General features: G+C 31.3%; 1 protein-coding gene across 1 annotated transcript; it reads right to left on the bottom strand.

Moving 5' to 3' along the window:
- Window positions 1-3,287: 3,287 nt before the first annotated feature.
- Window positions 3,288-23,106, bottom strand: LOC124361310 (pickpocket protein 28-like). The gene is made up of 8 exons (XM_046815356.1): window positions 22,910-23,106; window positions 18,605-18,872; window positions 15,466-15,534; window positions 11,194-11,356; window positions 10,723-10,814; window positions 5,745-5,865; window positions 3,993-4,159; window positions 3,288-3,427 (listed from the first exon to the last, which is right to left on the bottom strand). The coding sequence occupies exons 2-8, from the start codon at window positions 18,807-18,809 to the stop codon at window positions 3,288-3,290; spliced, it is 957 nt and encodes a 318-aa protein (XP_046671312.1). The 5' UTR covers window positions 18,810-18,872; window positions 22,910-23,106.
- Between the last annotated feature and the right edge of the window lie 630 nt (window positions 23,107-23,736).

Genomic DNA, 23,736 nt, shown 5'->3' with positions numbered 1-23,736 from the left:
ATTGCAGTCTGCATTACTTCGTCTTTATCATTCAACTGTTTTGGAGGCTCTTCCTTAACACAGTCATATCTCATATACAGGGTGACACACGAAGATATGCAAAAACTATGGGAGCTCATGCTACTTGTAACAATAATGAAAATTTTATATAAACATAGATCCAGAAATACTTCATTAGCGAGTTACGGTTAGCGAAAGATTTCACCTGGATTTCAGATCATTACGTAAAACAAGGTCTAACTTTGTTACCTATCCATTAAACAAATAAAATTTTCACTAAGAAATTGTAAATTTCAATTCTTAAATGAAAAATTATTTCATAGACTAGATTTATTTGAGCAGTGCATTCAGATGCCGCTGACATACTGTACAGCTTAATTTAAAAACATAGAAACAGTCTCTGAAATGCCCAACATATGACTATACAAGGAACTCATGTTTCCAACAAATTAAGAAATTACCTAATGACAATACCTCAGAAAAATCAAGAAAATTTTATCCAATTGTGACTCAACAATATGTAAGGAAGTATGTCAATTTCCGACAACCATAAAAAGAAACATATAGCCTAATCGAGGAGTGCAGAAACAACTGTCCACACACACACACTTTGACCAATACATAATCCTGTGGCCTGTGGTTCTTCCTTTGCATGGTCCACCTCCTTATTGGGTTGGGTTAGGCCTGCTACACCTCTGGCTGAAAAGATTACTCTTGCCCTATCCTAACTATCCCATCCTATCCCTTAATATAGTCCTTTTATATTTTGGAGAACAATATATCAAAGAAATACAAAAATCCATATAGATGTGAAGTGTGACTAACAAAACTGTCATCATCTGTTTTAAATAATATACATGTGACAACCAAAAATAAAATAAGAAGAATCATCAAAAGCAACCACAGAGGAAAACAGTGCAAAAGTTTTATGAAGTGAAAATTGACTCCATGGTGTAATTCCAAGTCAGCCGTAATGCATTTAGAAAAAAAGATTGGGATATATTAACTCAAAGAGCCTGTTAAATGTAATCAACTGTTATGTTTAAACATTTTTTATGAAAGCATGACCATATGTTTAATTAACTTAACCACTAATTTTAATTCTTTTTACATTTATATTTAGAAAACACAGAGTAAGCTTGATATTATAAACGATATGTATATTATAAACGATCTGAACCCATAGATCCAGAATGGAAAGGTGGTTCAGTATGCTGACGACACGACTCTCTGTGTTAAAGCCAAAACACTTCAAAACTTGGAAATAATTACTTTTTCTGAGTTGAATTCCTGCATTCAATTTTTTTCTGAAATAAACCTGAAAACAAATTAATCAAAATCAAATTTCATGAAATTTTCGCTAAGCAAACGAGAATCTGAAACAAGACCTTCATTATGGTTTAATTTATCCCCACTTGGGGTATGGAATCAGACTTTGGGGCAGTTTTGCACAGCACAAGCTAGAGCGAGTCTTCAGGCTCCAAAAAAAAGCCGTAAGAGTAATTTTTAATTTAAACAATAGAGAGTCATGTAGAAGCGCGTTTAGGGAGCTGGGATTTCTGACTCTGCCCTGTCTCTACTTTCTCGAGGTGATCCTCTACTCCGTGTCAGGGTGTGCTTTGGTTAGAGGAGGGGATGTTCACCAACACGGAGCGAGAGGCAGGGACAACTTTCGCGTCCAACAGCACAGGAAAATTCGTTCAGAAATTTACCATCCCAGGTTGGTGTCAGATTGATCAATAGTCTCCTTGAACACATTAAACAATAAAATGGAAAACATTTCAAAACTCAGTTGAAAACTCTTCTAATTTCGAGGGCATTTTACTCAGTTGGTGAGTTTATGATGGGTCGCTGGGATGATTAAAACCTAAAATTCTCAAAGACCAGCAAAACAAATAAATTTGCCGGGCCTGTAAATTGTGTGAAAGAGGCGTGAGTGATACAATGTATGTCTGAATGGTGTATTGTCAGAATGAATAAATAGGTTAGGTAGGATGATTCACAATACAGTTTATTATTATTATTATATTAATAATTCTCTTTTTGTTTGTTTAATCTCTTATAAGCCTCAGCATCTTAGCTATGCCGGCTTCAATGTTCACTGGTTTTAACTGTCAAAGTACATAATTGGACCTCCCCGGGATTTGTACCCGTGACAATTCTTATTTCAACCCTATCTGAAACTGCTGTTGAGCACAGATTAAGAAAATATCTAGATATGAAAATTAAAAGTTTTTATAAAAATATACCTTTAACTGTACATTTTAGCAACTATTAATTACTAGGTATAAAAAATGTACTTTTACTATAAATTTAAAGATTGTTATATAACCCATCTTAGCTGTCTTTTAATAAAAGTAGGTTTCTCAGACCTGTGTATGTACATTTATATTTCCTTGATCGGGAAACAAGGTAAAACTACCTATGGAACAAAAGAATACCCAACACCGGAGTAAATTAAAATGGTGATAAATACGGTATTTCTCATACCCATGCAAAGGCTATGAAGCCACGGATAACTCCTAGTATTGCAATAAACAAGATATTTAACTATGAATGAAATACCGGAGTTATGCTTTGGTAATAAAATTTAAGTTTAAGAATCTAAGTTCTAATTTCTGATTATTAATTACTAGGAATCTAAAAATGAGTAAAGGTTATATACATAGAACAAGCAGCGTCAGTACCTAATTCTTTTATACATGTTTGTTTAATGACAAATGATTGTCAGGATGTTAGGCAATTTTTAAAATAGGTATTGACATTTTTACAATAAATCACATCCTGCTGAGTACTTTATTAGTAAATCTTATAAAATTGATGAAATATCACTGAATATTTTAAGAATTATAGTAAAATATTATAGTTGATTTATATAATTTCAAATGCTGTATAATGCTTACATAGACCCATAACACAGTCCCTGTATTCAACTTCCTACATTGGCTTAGGGAGATACATTAAACTTGTTAGAGATAGATTTTGTAATGTACCGACTCTCCTCTATATTCTGTTTGGTAAGGTCCTCATGCAAGCCTGTTGCCAATGAGGATGGGCAGAATAATGCTTAAAAGTGGATCAGCCTATCCTTAAAAAAAAAGAAATGCTGCAAAGGTTAAAGCTGATTTGTTTAGGAAACATATAAATTAAATTTTATTACTAAATTGCAAACCACAGCTGATACATTTTTCCTTGCTAAAACTTTGTTACCCATAAATTATTGACGTGACAATAATTCGATGGAGCTGGCTGCACGCACCAAAAAACATGATGCATGTGGCGTTACCTCACTCTGAGGCGTTCCATTTAAGGAAGTGCAAGCGAGAGCGTGGATCATCTGTCTCTCTCCTACTTGAGTGAGCGATGCATCTGTTCGACATCTGTCTCTCTCCTACTTGAGTGAGTGATGTGTCCTCGTGGACAGCTGCTATACAATAATACATTTACATGTTTTTGTCAAGTGAGTTGGTCAGTTCCTAAATGAGTCTTGTCCACTTTCCAAAACTTTCGGTAAATGAAAAAAAAACGTTTAAAATTAATTCTACGAAAAAAGTTTTCTTGAACTATTTACTAAAATATTTGTATGCATGATCTGAATTTTATATGAATTTTCAGTGACCTACATATATAGATAAAGCAGTTATAGCGAATTGTATGTTGGACAAGATTCCTTTTGGAACGTCACTTTGGACAAGACTCCTTTGAAACAGCTGGCTATGGACAAGACTTACTATGGAAACAAATCATATTAAATACAGGAAAATAAAAATAGTCAACATAAGGAATATTCTTTTATTCTACAATGTAAAATGATGTCATCAGCATTTAATTAGTTTTAGCTTTAAAATGTTTGGTGTACTAAATGGTAGTCTTCATTAATGAGCAAACAGTACGTGATACTTAAAAATATTAAAGCTGCAACAATATTAAAAATCAAATAATGTTAGAAATGTCCAGCATTGGTACATCATCTTCTTTTACGTGTGGTTCACGGTTTTGATCACAGTTCTGTTGTTTTTCCAGCACTTTCACATACCAGTTAAGATCGGGTCTATTTTTCCACTCATTTCCAAAGTGTTTTGCTAGGAGATTCTCTACATCTTTTATCTTGACCGGTTTTACCTTGACACCTAACGGCACAACATCTGGGACAATGTCACTGGACAATTAAACACGTTATGTGCTGTAATAAAGTCAAACAGCCGGTCTTATTCAGTGCAATCAGGAAAAATATTAAAGTCACAACTGTATTCATGGGACAAGACTTCGTTTGAAACGTCTATGTGGATAAAACGGACATGACTTACTTTGAAAAAGTTGTTCATTGACAAGACTCATCTTGGAAATAACCACAAAATTATACCCTTATTATTACTGGGACAGGATTTTTTTGGAACAAAATCTGTTAACCGATCAAAGAAGCTTAAAATTCTGAATCCAAAGCCATTAAAATCTCATTTTCGATTTTTTGTGGACAAGACTTATTTTTAAACTGGCCAACTCAAGTATGAAGTGCAGTGAAAAGTGAATGTGGTGTCAATTGTTTATAGCAACGATAACTGTGGTGATAAAGGTAATGATTCTTTCGATATTAAATATATGTTCAGTGATATATTGTCGAATATTCGTGCTTTCATCATTTAAATAAATAGCATCGGTTCGATAGTGCAGCGATTGTAGGTTATGCTATAATTGACAAAACTATAACAATAAGTTAACAGAACTATTTCACGATGAGTAAAAAATCAATGGCTTTACTATTCGATCAAAATAATTACTGAGCGTAGCTATGATTTAAAAAAAATGTTAAATCTTCCACATATCATTACAACGTGTCTGAAATGACATGTTGGACCAGCCAGCCATCAAAGGAAACAATTTTCTCCTACATCAAACACATTGAGGCGGGCTTTTTAAAAGCTATAGTTACAAACATTTTAATGATTTTTCCAAATTTTAAATTTAAGATTTATGAACAATAATTTAATCACAGTTCATTCGTATATTAAATTATTCAAAATTATTACTTTTTTACAACAAATTACAATTAAATTTGCAAAAATAATTAAGTAACTTTTCCTACTTTTCCTATCATTGTCCTATTCTCAACAGAATAACAAAAAATGTAAGAAGTTGAATATCATACATGTTTAAAAGTTGTAAATAAAAGTTGTAAAACAATTGCTCAACGCACATTCATACTTGTAAAAACTATGTACATTGTAAAAAAAATTGACATAATTGTATTTATGCGCACAAATAAATGTAACTTGATCAATTCTATTGTGATTTCCATTTACCTCCTTCTCTATATCCATACAAAATATCTATCAAACAAATAAAATTAAAATTTTCTTTTGAAAAATGCAACCATTCCATCAGTATTTTCTTATGACGTCACGTTCAACTATTATTGTCAGTAAACCGACTTTACAGACAACCGGTTTTTTTTTTTTACATTGAATAATTTTTTTTATATAAAAGAAACCATCTTTATACTTATTCTACCTTAGATTTGAGAATCTTCAAAACTTCTACAATCTTATGATTTTTTAAATCTCATACTTTTTTGCTTTATTATTTGTTACAACGATAATTTCAGTAAATGTTATTCAGCTTATGGCAAAAATGTCATATCTAGATAGACTGGACAAACTAAAATAGTTTAATGGAGATCTAGATTAAATAAACATGGTAAATTTATGGTAAGAAGATACAATAAGATTTAATGAACTAATGATAACAGTTTGTTGATTAAAATACAAATAGTTTTTCTAGCTGGTCGTATAAAAGCAAAATAGAATACTTCAAACAGACTCATGAAGCTGAACCCAAGAAGAAGACCCAGAAGTCCTCCACAGTTTCCTGGAAAGAGAGAAACTTTATTGTACTTAATGCAAGTGATCAGTGTAGTAGAATAAAATCAACACATTTCAAGTATAAAAACATCAATATTTCAAAACTGCCCTGACAATTTAATTACAATGCTGCAATACCAACTGCTTTAACAAATTTCAAATGCCTCTGTCTTCAGTGAATTCACCAAGTTGAAGAGTCTAGAGTCAACTGTCTCTTATAGAAGGAGTCAGGGTACAGAAAGATATGAATGTGTTTGAACTGACCAAGCTGGTGATTAATTTGTTCAGGTAAGTGAATAAAATGTAACAAAATATTTTTTTTACCAAATTATAATCTCAAACCAACGGGTCAGTTTCTAAAAATGTATAACTGATACAATATAATTATTAGATTTTTGTTTTAATTACAGCAGTCAATAAGACTGTTTCAACATTTGATCACAGGTACAATATCTAGGATTTAAGTGAAGTTTCCAGCTGCCTACTAGTAATTTATAAAGTTATTTGATCAATACATCTTCTGGGTAGGATTAAGTGCTAGACGAGGTTACTCTTTGTCTCACCAAATGAAAGTTACTTCAATCACAGAGTTAAACTTGCAACTTCAGAAGAATAATAAATCACTATGATCAGATTTTTAGACATAAATATTAGTTTATTTGTGCACATATACTTTTTAGGTGAGGATTTTAATTGGGAATTTTGTTTTCCTTTTAGACTTTATGATTATCTAAGAGGAAAAAGGAAACAGTTCACAGCTATTCTAACAATGATATAGTCATATGTACATACATACAAACTTTCTAGTCAGTACAATTTAATGCATAGCACTGTATATAGAGGTACATCAGTCAAAAGTATATAGCATTTTATGGATATATTGTGGATCTATAAAATGTTATATTAGAAAAATTTGCATTTATTTCATTTGCTATATCAAAACAGAGTAAACTCCAAATTCAAAATCAAGTTGATTTATCTTTCAAACCAATTATTAACAAAATTAAGAATTAAAACATTCTTTCTGTACAATGCTATTTCAAATATAAAAATATAATAAATACTTGGCTTGTTAAATAAACTAATAATACATTTGTTTTTAAACTTTAGTTTTTTTTTTTAATAAATTACTTTTTTAACTAAGATTTTATTAATTTTTTATACAATCCAAATATCAGCTGAGTTCTATATATTATACCTTGTTACTATTGTGTATCAAACCAATGCTGAAATAAATAAATGTCTTCAACATGTTGTAAATTTAAAGAAAATGTCCTATTACAATAAGAAAAAATAATGAAAAATGTTTCCACAGCTTTTCTTATTATATTCTTTCTATATTTTCTTGTTAATAATTACAACTGAAATGTATTAAAATTTCTAATTATGAAGGGTCAAAAGCAAGAATTTACAAGTCATTTCTTGTTAATGGTCATTCCATCAAATATTCATTTAAGATTTAATGGTCAACATATTCTAAAGGAAGTATTAAACTGTCAAAAAGAATTAAATTAATAAAAGTCTCTGCAAAAAATACAACCATATTAAGATTGTAAAAATCTGGCTTCAAAATTACACATTTATTATAATCCTAAACTGTACTTACTTAAGATTTCTTTTCAAAATATTTGTCCCCTACTAGATACAGTGAAAGAAAAACTGGAGGGGAGGGAAATGGCAGACCTAGGTATTTACACAATACCCCTCACTCCTTAGTACAGTATAAGCCAGTTATAGCGTCGCCCGCTTATAACGTTAGCTCGCTAATAAAGTTGGAATAGCCCCACCCCGGTAAAAATCAGACCCCGTTTCGCCGCATATAAAGTTTCCCGCTTATTAAGTTTACCTGCCTTTAAGGTACGGTTTCGGCTGCATTTCGACTGCTTATAACGTTTTCAGTTGTCCTGAGAGAGCATTTTTTATCCAGTTCAGTGAGAGAAACGCCACTTTTGACATGACGTACCGTCGCGCCGCCAGGATCTCGCCGCCAAAGGGTTGGGATCGGAAAAGGAGCGTGGGGGATTGGGGCGCGGAGGGAGGAGGTAAGACGTCTCTTAATTTATTCAAGGTGGCAAGAAGTCTGCAGCATGCTTGGCGCTGTCGGCGACGACGGTGAGACTCCATCTTTCGACGCCTTGGTCAGGAATGACGATGATCTGGAGGTGTGCGAGGAGCTGAGTCTAGACGATATCGCCGCCGCACACCAGCCTGCCCACGGCATGGAAGTGTAGAACACCGAAAGCGACGATGACGCCGACAGCGAGGATGCTCCCTGTCCAGTAACCTCGGAGGAGAGCCTGGCAAGCCTGAGCACCGTTACCCGTTTCCTGTGCCAACATGAGGGAGTGCCCCAGGAGTTGATGGAGTTGGTGGAGGAGGCTTGAGACCTTCATGCTGTCCTCCACCAAGAAAAAGCAATCAAAAATGGATGATTACTTAAGAAATTGTGATCTAATCCCCTGACAATATTGATGTACAGTATTTAGTTCCTAACTTCTTTTTGATTGCTGTAATACTGCTATATTCCCCCCCCCCACTTTGGTTGATTAAATGACAAAGTTTTTTTGTTCCTAGCTCTCAATTTAATCTGAAATCCTACAATTGACCCACAAAAGTCTTAAAAGGTGGAAATTAGTTCTCAAAAGTGGCGTTTCCTCATTTTTCTAGGCTACTGGTGAAATATAGTTCACATTTAGTTAGGGGGGGGGACGAAGGAGGCGGTTTTTTTCTGAACTTTCGGGTATAACGTTTCCCGCTTATAACGTCGGCGGGCCGCTGCAAATGGGGGTGACGCTATAACCGGATTATACTGCATATTCAATCTCTCAAAGTGTATTGGTTAGCCTGTTCACTGTTGTAATAGACAGAATCAACACTTTTACAAGATTAAGCAGAACAGCAAAATGTTATAAAAACATCAATATTTCAAAACTGCTATTTTTTTTATAACTGGGTTAATCTGCTTCATGTGATGTACACTGAAATACATCTTGTCTTACATGCTAACATTCACACTATTACTTTAGATATGGTACATTTTAATAGTATATTATTTCTAAACAATGGTACTAAAGGGAAAGAGATGAATTTTTAATTTTGTAATATTAATTTAAATACAAATTCAATTAATATTGGTGCATAAATAATTTGCAGTCTAATGAGTTATGAAAACTGTAGATGAAACATAAAATAATATTTCAAATGTATGATTAATAATAAAACTGGCATTAGAAAATAGTAAGGATTTATGATACATACAAAATTTAGCTCAATCTATAAGGGGATGAATATGTTTTCTAAAATGGGAAATTTAAAAGAGTGACTTTATTAGCATACTTAATAATTATTATTCAAGATTAAGATAAAGTACCTTTATTTGCCAAAGATAAATACAAAAGATTTATATAGGCTATGTCAAGAAGTATATTCAAATATATTAATGACACAATACATGATTTTGCATGTATATTGAAAAGAATGTATTACTGTATATTGTTTTTTATTTAAATATGACCTACAAGTGTATATGCAGAAAATTACTGAAATAACCCTTTTGTCAGGTTGAAATCAGATCTATTCTGTGATTTTTTATTGGCAAGATTTCATCACCATAGTTATTTATTTAATTAGAATGGGAATAAATTGAGCCACAATACATAACTAGTAAACCATTAATATCCAAGGTAAGAATTTTCAAAAGAGTACTCGGAAATTATCTTTTAGAAACTAATTCAATTTCAATGTGAATTTTAAAATTTCATACTGTCATGGGCTGATTTGTGTATTAATTAAAAAATAAAATGATAATGTGTCACATGAACTAAATTTGTTTTATTATAAGTGACTGCCAAGATGATTTTGTGCAAACCTTTGATGTAAGAGTAACAGATTACACCCATTTACCACAGAAACACCTTAACGTTAATAAATATCCATAATCCTGTCATCTTTTCAAATCTCAAATAATGAACTTAAAATATTGAGGTAGGTATTTTATTTCTTATGAGTGTATTTTTGTAAAGTAGATATTTTGTGACCATCTATCAAATGTTACATTCTTACTAAAAAACGTGTTCAAAATCAATTAACAAAAATCTTTTTTGATAAATTTTCTTTCAAAAGTTTACAGACTCCACTCCCTTGAGAAAGAGAGCTCAGTAAAAACACTTTTACCCATGAATGTAATCCCTCATCTTTTTTATTACGGGTAGTTCCTCCTTAAATTTTCAAGTGTACATGATTAATTTCATCCCACTTTATGGCATTACAAATGGCTGATTGCAGATCTAAACTTGTCTAAATAGCAGAGGTTTAACTGCTTGAATCTAGAATAAATGGTCTGTAATGGAAACCCTAAAAATCACGTGGTTATTGTTAAGGCCAAACTTTATATTCTTTGTTTTTAATTAGGTACTAAGAATATTTGCTTCCGTCAAATCAGGCTGACATAATTTTCCCATTAAACCATTTCCTAGTAAATTTTTGATTCTAAAAGTTGTGAAAATTTAAACTATTCTTAGTAACTATAACCAAAAACCCATTTGAGAAGAAGGTTGCCACACATTTCCATTACACTACGTCTCTTTAAGTTGAATGTTTGTAATAAAATGTCGGACTGCTGTGAGATTAATAACTCCTTTGTGGTTTATATTACACCAAGTCGCATAAAAACCTAATAAAGAAAGTAATATTTATAAATATTATATAATATTTTCTATCTAGTTCAGTCCAGTATTTTATGTCATTGTAGGTTTAAATTTAACTGCATATTATATGGTGTGTATGTATAAACAATATTCAACTTTATTTTACTTTGGTGCTGATTTAATACAGATATAATTAAATTAATAATTATTAAACTTACCCAGAAAATCACTGAAAGATGAAGTTAGTCTACGAGTTAGAGCAGAAAATTGTTGAACCCCAAAATATAGGGACAGGCGTGCAATGTTTGACCTGAAAATAGCATTTGTCTGATAATAAATCTTACCTTGAATTTTCCAAATTCAAATCTTATTCAATTCAACATTGATTAAGAAGTAATTTACCAGACAATTTGAATACAATACATAGTTGTAAAGGTCAGTTAAATTTATATTTGAGCACAAAATCGTTCAGTACAACTCCAATTACTAAAAATATTGTTATTAGACTGAAACACATACATAAATAAAATCAACCTATTTTATATCTTTATTAAAACTTCTTCTAAAGAATTCAGTATTATCACAGCTATTTAGGACTTTATGAACCTTAAAGAGAATGTAATAAAATGTAACAGGTATTTTATTCAATAACAAAGATTTCAAGTGCTAGCAGGCACAATCTGACTCACTCTAGACTGCTGTTGTAACCATCTGCCCACTGAGGTACACTGTGGGGCATCACCACCTGGTTTGAACTGCTCTGGTAGTCAAACGTGAGAGTAGAGCAAGCAGGAAGACAGTAGCAAGCTCCTTCCTTCAACTTTGATTTCATTGATAACTTCACTATTCGATCTGTTAACCAATATTTACACTTTTTAACTTTTTTTAACCCAGATTTATTACCATTGATTATTTCTGTAATGTGAATGACTTAGTTTCTTTTACCTAGTAATTCACCTAGTAATTTACCTAGTAAATAAAATGAAGTAATTATCTATTGAAGCCTCTGTTTGGCTGAAATAATACCTACAGTAGCAACTACTCCTTAAGGTGACGCTTTATGGTGCAGTGGCTGAGTGCCCTGTTTGGTGTCACAGTAAAGGTGTGCACAATCTTTCCACCCTCATAATTTTTAGGCTTGGCTTTTCTTTTTAGATCTTACCTACCTTTATTAGGAATGTCAGATACTCCATTTTTTTTCTCAGGACAGAACAAATTTTCGATTGAGGTTATGGTGCTCTGAAGGTTTGGCAACACCTCCAGCTTTTCAGCCCTACAGCACAACACAATCAACATTCTCTGTACCTGAGATATGAGATTCATGTGAAAGATTTAAATACTGAACGCGTATTTCCTTTAAGCAAATGACAGACAGCAAATTTGCGTTCAGTTGTGTATAGTCACTCGGCTCTGGGAAGCTGTTTAAAACTGGGATACTTGGTATCCAATCTAAACACCTTGGATTCACTATTGTTTTAACATCTGCTTAACACTTTTTGTGACTACTAATACATACATGTGTGTGTGTGTGTGTGTGTGTGTGTATTAACTCCACATTACACTATTATCTTTATACTAGTATAATGAATGGTCAACTGGAAATAAAATAATAAAAAAAGGTTTTAGTTGACCATTCATTATACTAATATAAATATATACAGTGTGAGTTAAAAGTATGGATATACTCTGTTAGGTTTTTGATGGATTAAGATGGAGGGATGGAACTCTGGACACCTTTTTAGAAAATAGAAGTAAATTTTTAGTCACTGTTACAACTATGACCATTTCCCCAAAATGGGATTTTTTTCCTCGAAATTCTTAATTGAAAGATCCATTAAGTGATTCCTCATTTGAAAGGTCTTGATAAAAGAAGAAGAACATTGGAAAGTACAAATCCAGTACAAAATGGTAGTTCAGTGCAATTAATTATGTTAAAGGCATATATGAATTCTGCTCAACCTTCAATTGACAAAGACAGAAAAATAAAACTCGGGATACCCCACTAGGAAACAAAAGCTTACCATTTCGACAAAATGGGCTTTTTTTTGGGGGGGGGGGGCAGTTAAAAATTGTTAAATGTAAAATTATAGTAACATTAGTAACTTGAAATGGCATGGTGTATGGATTCACACAAGATTTTTTGAATTTCTGCTACTATTCTGTCCCTAAGGTCATTAATGCATTGGAGTTTCGTTTTATAGACGTTGTTTTTAATATGGCCCAACACAAAGTAGTCAAGTGGAGATAGATCTGGTGATCTTGGTGGCCACTCAATACTTCCTCTTCTGCCTATCCAGCGATTTGAAAAATATTGTTTAAATACTCGTGGACATGCCGGCCATAATGTGGAGGTGCTCCATCCTGCTGGAACAAAACTTCATTACAGTTGTTAGTTGCTATTGGATAGCTGGATAAACCTTATTTTGTAACATTTCCTGGTATACCTCAGCATTAAGGTTTCCATCAATAAAAAAGGGCCCAACAAACTGTCCCTCACAATGCCAAGCCAAACGTTTAAATTTTTAGGATGCTGGGTATGTTGCTCTCTCATCCAATGCGGATTAATAACGATCATTTTGTCTGTTAACATTACCATTTAGCATGGAAGTTTCTTCATATGAGAAAGCAATGTTGTTTAATCTCATTGTATTATTATCAATGTTCCGCATCATTATTTGACAAAATTCTACTCAAAGATCGCAATCGTCCTCAGTTAGTTTATGACCTAACAAATTTTGTACGCTTTATAACTACTGGCATGTAAAACTTACAAACTGATGAGAAACATTTCTTGTTGAGGCATGAGGATATTCTACAACAGACTGTAGAACGTTACGTGACAATGCTTCGTTTATAGCCAATTTTGGTCGTCCAGGTTTGGGGCAATCTCCCTGGAAACATTGGATTGTTTTTTTAACTCCTGATTTAGATACAGGGTTTCGATTGGGATAAATGTCACTAAATAAATTTCTTACTTCATCATAAGATCTCGCCCGGTCTCTGTAGCCTTGCATCATCAGGGTCATAATACGCTCTTGTTCACTTAAACACTCCATTTCAACATAAAGTATTACAAAAACATGTCTTAACTTTGTTAATTCCAACCAGAAATTGAATATTTTACTGGATTTCCTCAAAACTGTTAAGATAAGGGAGGTCCGACCTTCAGCATGTAATAACTGTAAAACAGGTTTGAGTTTGTAAGGAAAGTGGTTGTCTATTGAAGTTATTAACCTTCTGAAGTGAATGTTTTGGTTTTGTCTTAATTAATTTTTAATTAATTTCAATGTGCTGCCATTTTGTACTGAGTAGAGATAGAACGGTCTAGTTTCTACTGTTCTTCTTCTTTTATCGAAACCTTTCAAATGAGTCACTTAATGGGTCTTTACATTTAAAAATGTTGAATGCCCCATTCTAAACTTCTCAAGAAGCCCCTCTCCCCCATCTAAAGTCCCATTTTGGGGAAATGGGCAAAGTTGTAACAGTGACTAAAAATTTCAATTCTATTTCCTAGAAACATGTCCCAAGTTCCATTCCTCCATCTTTATCTATTACAAACTAAACAAAGTATACCCATACTTTTAACTCACACTGTATATGTATTAATTTAAGTAGTAATGAGCTCTGACTACTTTCTTGGCTGCCTTACTGTACTCACTTGTTCTTCAACCTCATACCTTGGAAAATATATAACTTAACACATGGCAGTGGCGGATCCAGGGTAGAGACCATGGCCCCCTCCAAAAAATTACGCTTTTATGGAAAAAATGAATTATTTTCGTATTGTAAAAATAAACTAAAAAAATACCTTTACTTTTTCATGAATTAAGCTTAGAGTATGAGTAAATTTCCTTCTAAAATTTTTTTCAATTGTATCAAAGTGTGAAATTTCTTGTTACAATAACAATAATGGTATGGTATTATTAGCAAATTCCAGTCAAATTTCATAATGATACAACATTTTTAAGATTAGTAGAATATAACAAGCTCGATTGGTCCTTTCACATTGTTAAAATATGTTTTAAATTAAGTTTTGGTATTTTTTAAATTAAAAGGTTATCTCCATCATTTAATTTAATAACGCTTAAATCTATTTATTCTGCTTTGATCCACTCACACATCTCATATAGAGTGGAAGTGTATGGGTCAACATCTCTCTGTAATATGAACAGAATTTTATCTCTTAATAAAAGCCCTTAATTTATGATAAGAATTATGTTAAATCTGAATCGTAATGAACATTGTAAGAATCACCTCACAGAAATGGGAATAACGGTGGTTGATAGTCACTACAAATATAAAACTATTTTGTATGTAGAAAATATTATTGGCAAATTAGCTAAAAATATTGACAAAAATAGCTATGTTTAACCAGAAATAAAGACAATTTACAAATAAGTAAACATAAAAAAAAATTTTAAGAAGCTAACTTATACAGGAATACAGTTTTTTAACCACCATCCAATATCGATAAAAATGGAATAAATTTGAAAAAGTTAAAAAATCTTTAAAAGCATTTCTTGTTAAGGCTGCCTTGTGCAATATTGAATACGGGTCAAAAACAAACTCATAATTATGTACTTTCGTTTTTCTTTGTAGTTTTAAGTAAAAATTGACACCATTTATGTATATGTGTATATTTGATGATTTTTTGAATTGATATGAGCCAAAATCAACATTGCCTGTTCTGGATCCACCCTTGACAAATGGTAATACCAAGTAGTTACTCGGAGTATTCACAAATCAAACACCTTCATTGTTTAGACTTATATTAGATATATTTGATCTTTATTAATATTTGCAAACCATCAAGCAAAATATTATTACTGTACATTTCTGGTACAGTACTGTAGAGAAACATAATATATATATATATATATATATTTTTAGCTACAATATAATTGAGTATAGGCGTTGAGAAAAACTATTGTATTTATAATGTAATGTAATTAATATCTTACCTCGTACTTGATATATGCATTCTATATGAGACTCTGAACAGTACAAATAGTTCCTTAAGCCTAAAAATCCTGTAATCCACATCACTGAATTAATCATGTGAGGAAAATTAACTGAGATATAAAGGTTCAATATAATGCACTTTTCATTTCATATGTGCATTACATATAGCTTTTATTAAAAAGATATTATATTTTCTTTTCAATAGTGAGCCAAATTATGACAATTTTCAAATTTGACAAATATTTGCTGTACAGTGCTGCAAATTTTATAATGAAATTGATTTGTTTTAATACGAGCGATCGTTCTTACACTATACTACACAACTAATGATAAAAAATAATCATATCTTTATAATATAAATATATGTTACAGAAGGCTTTACAACCTATGTAAAACGTGGCCATTTTCAAGAGTTGAAAGTTGAGAAACACAATACATTAAATTGTAATATTCCGATAAATAGCATGGGGCTAAATTCAAATTTGTAAAACCAAGGTTTCAAACTGACACTCAAAAGAAGTAACTTCATAAATGAATATATAAAGAATCACTTTTGGAATATCAAAATAATCAGAATAAAAGTTATGAAATGTATGCAACGACTAATGTAGCAATTTTATAAATTAGACAATTCAAAATAGAATTTAAAAAAAAACACATACAAGGTGTGGCTATTAAATAACAAGACTGATGTACAAATTTTATTTTAATTTTATACATAATCACTTATTGTCACCTTCAATATAAATTCTTTCTCTATCCCTAAAACGTTCCATGCGAAATTTCCACTATTGGAAATAGTGCTGGAAGTCATCTTCTGTCAGCTCCTTAAAGACACATGCCGATTTTGTCCCTTTTAATGCAGATTTCTCCTTAGGGAACAGGTAGAAGTCACATGGTACAAGATATGGTGAATAAGGTGGATGTTCTAATACTAGGATGCTATACTTGGCTAGGACCTCTTGAAAGATAATGTGGAATGAGCTGGTGCATTGTGTTGGTGAAAAACTCATGATTTGCCCTTCCACATTTCAGGGTGTTTTTTCCTTACTCTTTTATGTAGTTTAGAAAATACCTCAAGATAGTTATACTGATTAACTGTTTGATCTTTAGGAACCCAATGAAGGTACACAATCTCATGGACATAAAAAGAACAATAATCTTTGCTTTTAATTTTGACTTGCTCATTCAAGCTTTGTTTGCTCTCAGTAAAGTTGGACTTTTCCAGTACTTGGATTGGCACTTCGTTAGCAGATCATGAGTAAATAACCACGTTTCATCACATGTTAGTATCATTTCCAAAAAATTCGGGTCATTATAAACATTTTTGTGAGCTTCTTGTTCTTCAAACGATAGAATTTTAGGCACACTTTCCAAGTTAAAATCATCATGTAAAATTTCCCCTATATATTCTTTATCAATGCCTACAGTTTTACCAATTGTGCAAATGTTTACTCGACGGTCAGACCAAATGAAATTACCGAATTTTTTGACATTTTCATTCGCTTTTGACATTGAAGGGTGACCTGGCCACGTCTTCAATGTCTTCTCTGCCATTTTAAAAATGCTTAAACCATTCAAAAACATGTGCCTATGATAAACATCTATTACTATATACTTCTTTCAGTAAATTTTAAGTTTCAGTAGTAATTTTTTTTAAGTTTGTAGTGAAAATTCACAATAATTCATTGCACTAACCATTTTAACTGGCAAAACAAAAACACAACAATAACATGAACATAGGCTCTGACTAAACGGCGTTGTTTACAGAAGCGAGACTAGCTGCATACTAAAGAGAAAAGTTCACACTAAACAGCTGTTGATTAATGGTAGTTGACAAATGCCTCCTTGATCTGCAGCAGCGTCAGTCTCATTATTTAATAGCCACACCTCAAATAAGCCTTAAAACTAATACAAATTCAAGTTACATACTTAAACTAAGTTAGTGTTTAACTTAAATTTCAGTAGACGATATTAAACAAACATCTCCATCCTTGTAAAAAGTACAACTTTATGAAAATATTATAAAAATCAAAATATCTTTAATAAAGTGAAAACATTTATCTAAATTTTCATCAAATTAATATAAATTCCACATGAACACTATATCCGAAAATTGATTAAATTCTATAAACACTTTTTCCTTGAATGTAATTTCTAATTACAATTTCTGAGCTGAATAATATTAAATGCAGTAATTAATAAAAAGAGACCTTTTCTCTAAACATTATCAATTACATTTAAGCACAGGACTACTCTTTGTTGTTGCTTTCTTAACGATGATGGTTCCACCACAGTTTATTCATAAATTCACCACACTACCATGGTTTATGAGCTCATCTAAAGTATTTATAAACTTGTGTGTGATGAATTTTGTCCAAACCAGTCAATCTATTTCTGAGTTTTAGAAGTAACAAAGTTACCGTATTGAGTTTTCAGTAGAAGCATTATAACAGACACACTTCTGAAATAACAGTTTAATTAACTGTTTATTACTAGCTGGCAGGTTCTGTGTCTTTTAAAGGGTTATGATGTATAAATGTATTATGTATTTAATTGATTGTATTAAGTAAATAAGAAATTATATATAAGCCTGTACACACATATATTTTTTAACAAAGTGTTGCTTTAAGTTGGAGTTGTCACTAGGGATGTAAATTGACAGATTAAGGAAACATTTAAAAATTTCAAACATGAGAGAAATAGTTATAATAAAATTATAGAAATTACCCTAAATTAAAATTATAATGTAAATGGTAAGAAATTATTTAATATACTATATCAATTGAAATATTTTAACATAAACGACTCCAATGGAACTCAATATTTCCAAAAGCCAAACTTACAAAAAATTATGTCATACCAGGGAAACTAATTAAAAGAAGTTAATTTAATATCAAGTGTTTTTTTATGAGCAACATTTTATTCTGGGTTTACAACATACGTGAAAGACCTTCAAGAGTTCTTTGGAGGAAGTTGTTAAATTTGAGATAGAAAAGCCTATATTAAAGTGAAAAAAATCTCCTACAACCATGCATTGTTCACCATGAGAAACAGGATAACTCACTGAAACACTACAAGAAACAGAATCTCGCAATATAAGCCTGACCTGCAAAACTATAGTAGAAAAGTACTTACTGTAAGATTCAAAAGGTACACAACCACAATAATTTAATAGATTTTTTATGTAACACTCCAAATAACATGTGTATTGGCTGTACATCTTGAAATACTCAAGAGGATATTCTTCTTCAAACACACATCCTCTTTTCTCATGCGGTAACGATAGCAAATCTTTATCTGCATTAATCATATTTGGTGTAATTAAAATATGAGAATGCATCTTATTGGCTATTCTAATACCATTGGTGAACTCTAAATTCTCTGTAGGGGAGTATATTTTGAGCTGGAACAAAATATTTCAAAATAGACAACAATAAAAATTAGATTTGTATATATGTAGTATATTTATCAGAATTATCAGCATTCAAACATGAGTAAAAATATTTAAAATCAGTAATTAGAAAGTTCCAAAAATGTTGTATACCGAATCTGTCAAAAATAATTAAAATAATTAATGTTATTTTATACAAAAACAACCTATTACAGGTTGTAATTGTAAATTGTAACATTATGTACAAAAAGAATGTAAGCAGTAAAAGTAGGATATTTTTCCAGGTAGTTTGTCAATTTTGTGAAAGACTTCTTTCACAGCTCATTATTAGGAAGTCATTAAGTTATAGCAAGAACACAAAGGAAAGGAAATCAGTATTTTTACAGTCCTCATTTGAACAAGCTAATTAAGGCTAAAGTTAAAGAATGCAACGTAAAACGTAAAGTAAAACGAGCAAAGTGTACTAGAAGAAATACAAAGGTGAATTAGTGTCAGTATCGTTTAAGAATAAAATGGATTGTATATTTTTAGAGTTTTTATGTCCATTAGTGTGAGCTAGAAACCGTAATGTATATTTACTTACAGTTGTAGACGCTGCTAGTAAATTTCTAGGGAATGTAATAAATTATGTTTAATAAATTTTCTGTACCTAAAATAATAGTGTCAGACGATGCTGCCTATTTTACATTATTGTATTTTAAATACATTGTAATTAGGAATTTAATTGAACACCTCAGACTAGCTCTTTACAGAGCAAATGAAAATCAATCAGAGTGGCTGGACCCCTTCAGCCACTCGCTCCAGAGACCTGTTCGCTAGGCAGCAACATCGCAACAACTACGCAGCAAACGATACGATGTACCATACTTCAGAGTTCTGGTAATAGCGTCGCCGACATCGTTGACTTTTTTGTGGACAGTATACCAGTGCTCAAGAGGAAGATCGCCGGTCTGCATGAGTTATCTGCCTAGAAGTTGCACAATGACACTCGTTCTTACACTTTACCTGTACGTCTCTCATTGCTGTTATTTATATATTGTGTCTTGTTAATTCTTGTCTATTCTTGTTTATTCATGGTTTTATTCTCATTGTTTCGTGCTAATTTATTGCTGTTATTGTTCGTTGTTTTCCATAGTTCAAATCACTGTACACTAATAATTAATTACGTTATTGTCATTCATAGTTTATATCCGTTTCGTCACTTAAATAGTTTATTAATCGTTATTGCTCTATTTGTCACTGTGGTTGTTTACTTTCATTGTTTAATTATTGTTCAAAACTGTAAAAAATAGAGATGTCCGTTGAAATGTAAAATAAAAAAATAAAAAAAAAAAAATAAAGACATATCAGACAATTTATCTACTCTGCTATGTAGTTTCTATCACACCTGTTACAATAATTGGGATAATGATCTAGAATATATATATATAAGTAAGCTTAACACCGCACATAATGAAAGCACAGGTTTTGTTGCCTTTGATTTGATGTTCAAACATTTCTGTAATAATATGTTATCTAACTTATGGAAACTAAATAATCGATCTGGTATAAATTTGTCTATTGTAAACAACAAAAATAGAGCTGCATTATATTTACAATAGTATGGCACACCACAGCAAAAATATTCAGAACCAAATGCAAAACATCCTTTCAAATGATGCATTTATTACATAACTAGTATGGGTAAGACTTCACTATTTAAGCAATAAAGAGAACACATTTAATGCTAAATTAGCACCTACATATAATGATGTTTATAGAATTTATACTTTATAAGTCCCGTAATCTGAATTATTCAACATACTGGGAATGTTTTAGATGTTAAAAAGGTGCAAATTGTAAACCTAAAATTAAATTAAGAAATGTGTATTGTTCTGAATTAAATTTCTATAATTGTAGTTTAATAAACCGCTTGATGCCAAATTAAAATAAATAAACCTCACAATGTTAAGAATTGTCTAAATAAATGAGATGGAATAACATAGGGGAAATGAACTTGTAAATAGAGCTTGTGTAAGAAGACAAACAATAACTTGCATACTTGTTGAAGAAAATAAACATGAAACATTTTTTGTCTACATGTTATGATAGTCTTGAAATTTTATTTTAAAAGCGTTTGTAAATCGAATTGATGTCAAATGTAGATTGTATTAGATGTAAATATTTAGATATTGTAATATCTGATGAGTTATTCTTATAAAAGGTATGAAACCTAGCTCTTTAGGGTTATTTCCAGTCTAGAGCTCCTCCAATTAAACTCTATTATGCTTTGTTGGTGAGTCTTAGAGTTTTTAGACTGGGTTTTTTACTATTACACTTCACAACGGTCTGTTTATATTCACTTTCGGTCTAAGGCATTTCCAGTGCCATAGATGAGTTTGCCTTGTGCTCCGATTAAGAAAATATAAATTAATAAAAACCAACTTCAATTAATAAATGTCTATTTTAGGCTCTTTGAATTTACTTGCTGTATAAAATATTTTAAGTGCCATACATAGTTAGTTATAGTTTGTCTTTTTGTCCCAATGAAAAACTCTTATTCGACTGATGAGTTACTGTGGTCAGTTCTAACAGTTTAGTTTAAATTCACTTTCAGTGTTTTTTTTTATTTACAATTCCACAATTGGGTTTATGTTGTTGTCCCGTTAGAGAAAATAAATACGTCTGGGTTTTGGATGCCAAATTAGATTTTTTTACCGGGTCAAGAAAATATGTGTATATTTAAAGCTTCAAAATACTACTTTCAAATCCCTCATTCGTTTTTCAGTTGTGGCCAAGTTTTTTTATAAAAATGTTTAGAAATACTTAGTATTTCTCTTAAATATTTAAGTTGAGTAATCTTAGGAAATTCATACGTAATGTGATTATTCGCATTACATTAGACGTTACATAATTAATATCCATTGTATATAAATCAGCCAATCTAAATTCATGGGAAAATAATTTAACTACAATTTAAACTATTCACATTGTAATACCAAAGTGAATTGTCATAGGCTTCTTACTCAGTGTTAGCTTCATTTATGTTTCAGTTAATATTGTTTACCTAATATTTAAAACATTTGTTTGAATTGTGTTTTGGAATTGTGCAATTTGAAATATAATCAAATTTGCTGGGAATACAATTAAACATGTGGGCTTTTAAACATAACACCTATCTACCAAAATATTGATAAAAATTAATTGCTTCAAAAGTAATTTCACCTATCTTTACATACCTTAGTGCATTGATATGGATACTTTATTGATCTAAATAGCATCGGAAATGCTAATAAAAATGTAAACTTAAAAAATGGTACTGTGGTTTATTCTTTGGAGATAGATATATGCTACCACAGACTTTTTGTAGGCCTTTTTGAAATTTAAAATTCTGCAGTACATTATTTTGTTACAGGTCATAAGGTTTAGTCAGTATTAACAATAAAAACGCTAAAAAATGTAAATTTTTACACGCATTATGCAAACTTTTCTCTACTTTCTGTGATTAACATATTGATATAACATACTTTACATTTATCATACCTAGAAACCTGCCCTACCTAGTTCACAGTGAAAACCGTATAAAAATCTGTTGAGTAGTTTAGAAAATATCAATGTGCAAACAAACCAACACAAAAAGTGACTCTAAATTATATTATGTATAGAAATTTAATAATAAATTATATCTTGAATATCTACTACTACAAAATGCAGAAGAGGTTCAATCCACTCTTATTTGGTTTGGTCTAATATCTCATAAGTAGAGACTTTGCATTATGTACAATGGAAATGTTTGTATATCTAAAGATGTTAAGAGTTTTTTTTAATAAAAGAGGAAACTCTTCATGTATTGGTTGATTTTAGATTTTGGAAATAATAGATTTATACATATGACCATTACTTCATATGTGGAAATGTTATGATCAATATTTTGTAATAGTGGATCTTAAAAGTACTTGTTCTGTATATTTCTTTAATTTACTAATTTCAATTACTATCTTTATTTAAAAAACTATTGTATTTTATTAATGTCTTATTTGTAATAAATAATTGATAGTTTAAATACAGACTTCATAACCACTCTGGCCTCCAGAACACAATTGTTGCCACTCAGGTCTATTGTCTGCTAGATCAATGACAAGGCCAGTATCTTCTCCAGCATATTCTGACCAATATGGAAAAACTGACTTCCACTGATTCCCTTCTCTGTTTGGATACCCTGTGTTTATATCCCAGAATAATGCCCGTTCATCAAAAGTATCTTCAGTTCCAGGAGGTTGACTGTAAAAGAAAACAGTTTGATTGTAATCAAAGGCATAGCTACGTTATTCTTATTTTCATAAATATGTAAAATAATAAACAATTAATCATTTTGGCGGGGAAATTGCCTTTCGTACTGTGTCTTCTGTTGGTTGTGACTGTCGGATGATATCGGCTAAAGGTCATTAAGGTAGACAAATGGAAGTACTTGGGCCAAGACGAATTCTTTGTTTGATAAGCACATTGTGTGGCTAATAGCAGTAGGTAGAAAAATCAGAGGTTGTAAATCAAAGTAAAGAAACAGTGTGAGGTTTGAAACAGTGAAACTTTCCATTCTCACCGACTGCAGACTAAAATGGCTATCTCATCTTACCCTTCCTAGAACTCTGGAGCAACCTAATCTTCTGATCATGCACTTCCCATAGTCATTAAAATCATCGTTATTTTATTTGTTTTTATTAATATACAATATGTAATTTGCACTAAATATGCCAAAAAAACTGTGAAAATGATTTTTGCGTAAAAAGCTTTAAAAGTCATTTAAAAATGCAGTATTATACATTTTATAGGTCTACTGGGAACCAGCTGGGTTAAAATCACCCACATTGGTGAGAATATGTGAAATATATTTAGTCTT

Source organism: Homalodisca vitripennis, chromosome 4, assembly GCF_021130785.1.
Source record: "Homalodisca vitripennis isolate AUS2020 chromosome 4, UT_GWSS_2.1, whole genome shotgun sequence".
Classification (NCBI taxonomy): domain Eukaryota; kingdom Metazoa; phylum Arthropoda; class Insecta; order Hemiptera; family Cicadellidae; genus Homalodisca; species Homalodisca vitripennis.
This window is presented reverse-complemented; position numbering and strand designations above follow the sequence as displayed.

Bases quoted from the DNA above. Each gene is read 5' to 3' on its own strand.
- LOC124361310 (XM_046815356.1), bottom strand. From the start codon at position 18,809: ATGCATTCTCATATTTTAATTACACCAAATATGATTAATGCAGATAAA. The intron at 11,357-15,465 runs GTAAGATATTAA...ATTGGTTAACAG, and splicing joins ATGCATATATCAAGTACGAG to ATCGAATAGTGAAGTTATCA. The intron at 5,866-10,722 runs GTAAGTTTAATA...CTCTCTTTCCAG, and splicing joins ATCTTTCAGTGATTTTCTGG to GAAACTGTGGAGGACTTCTG.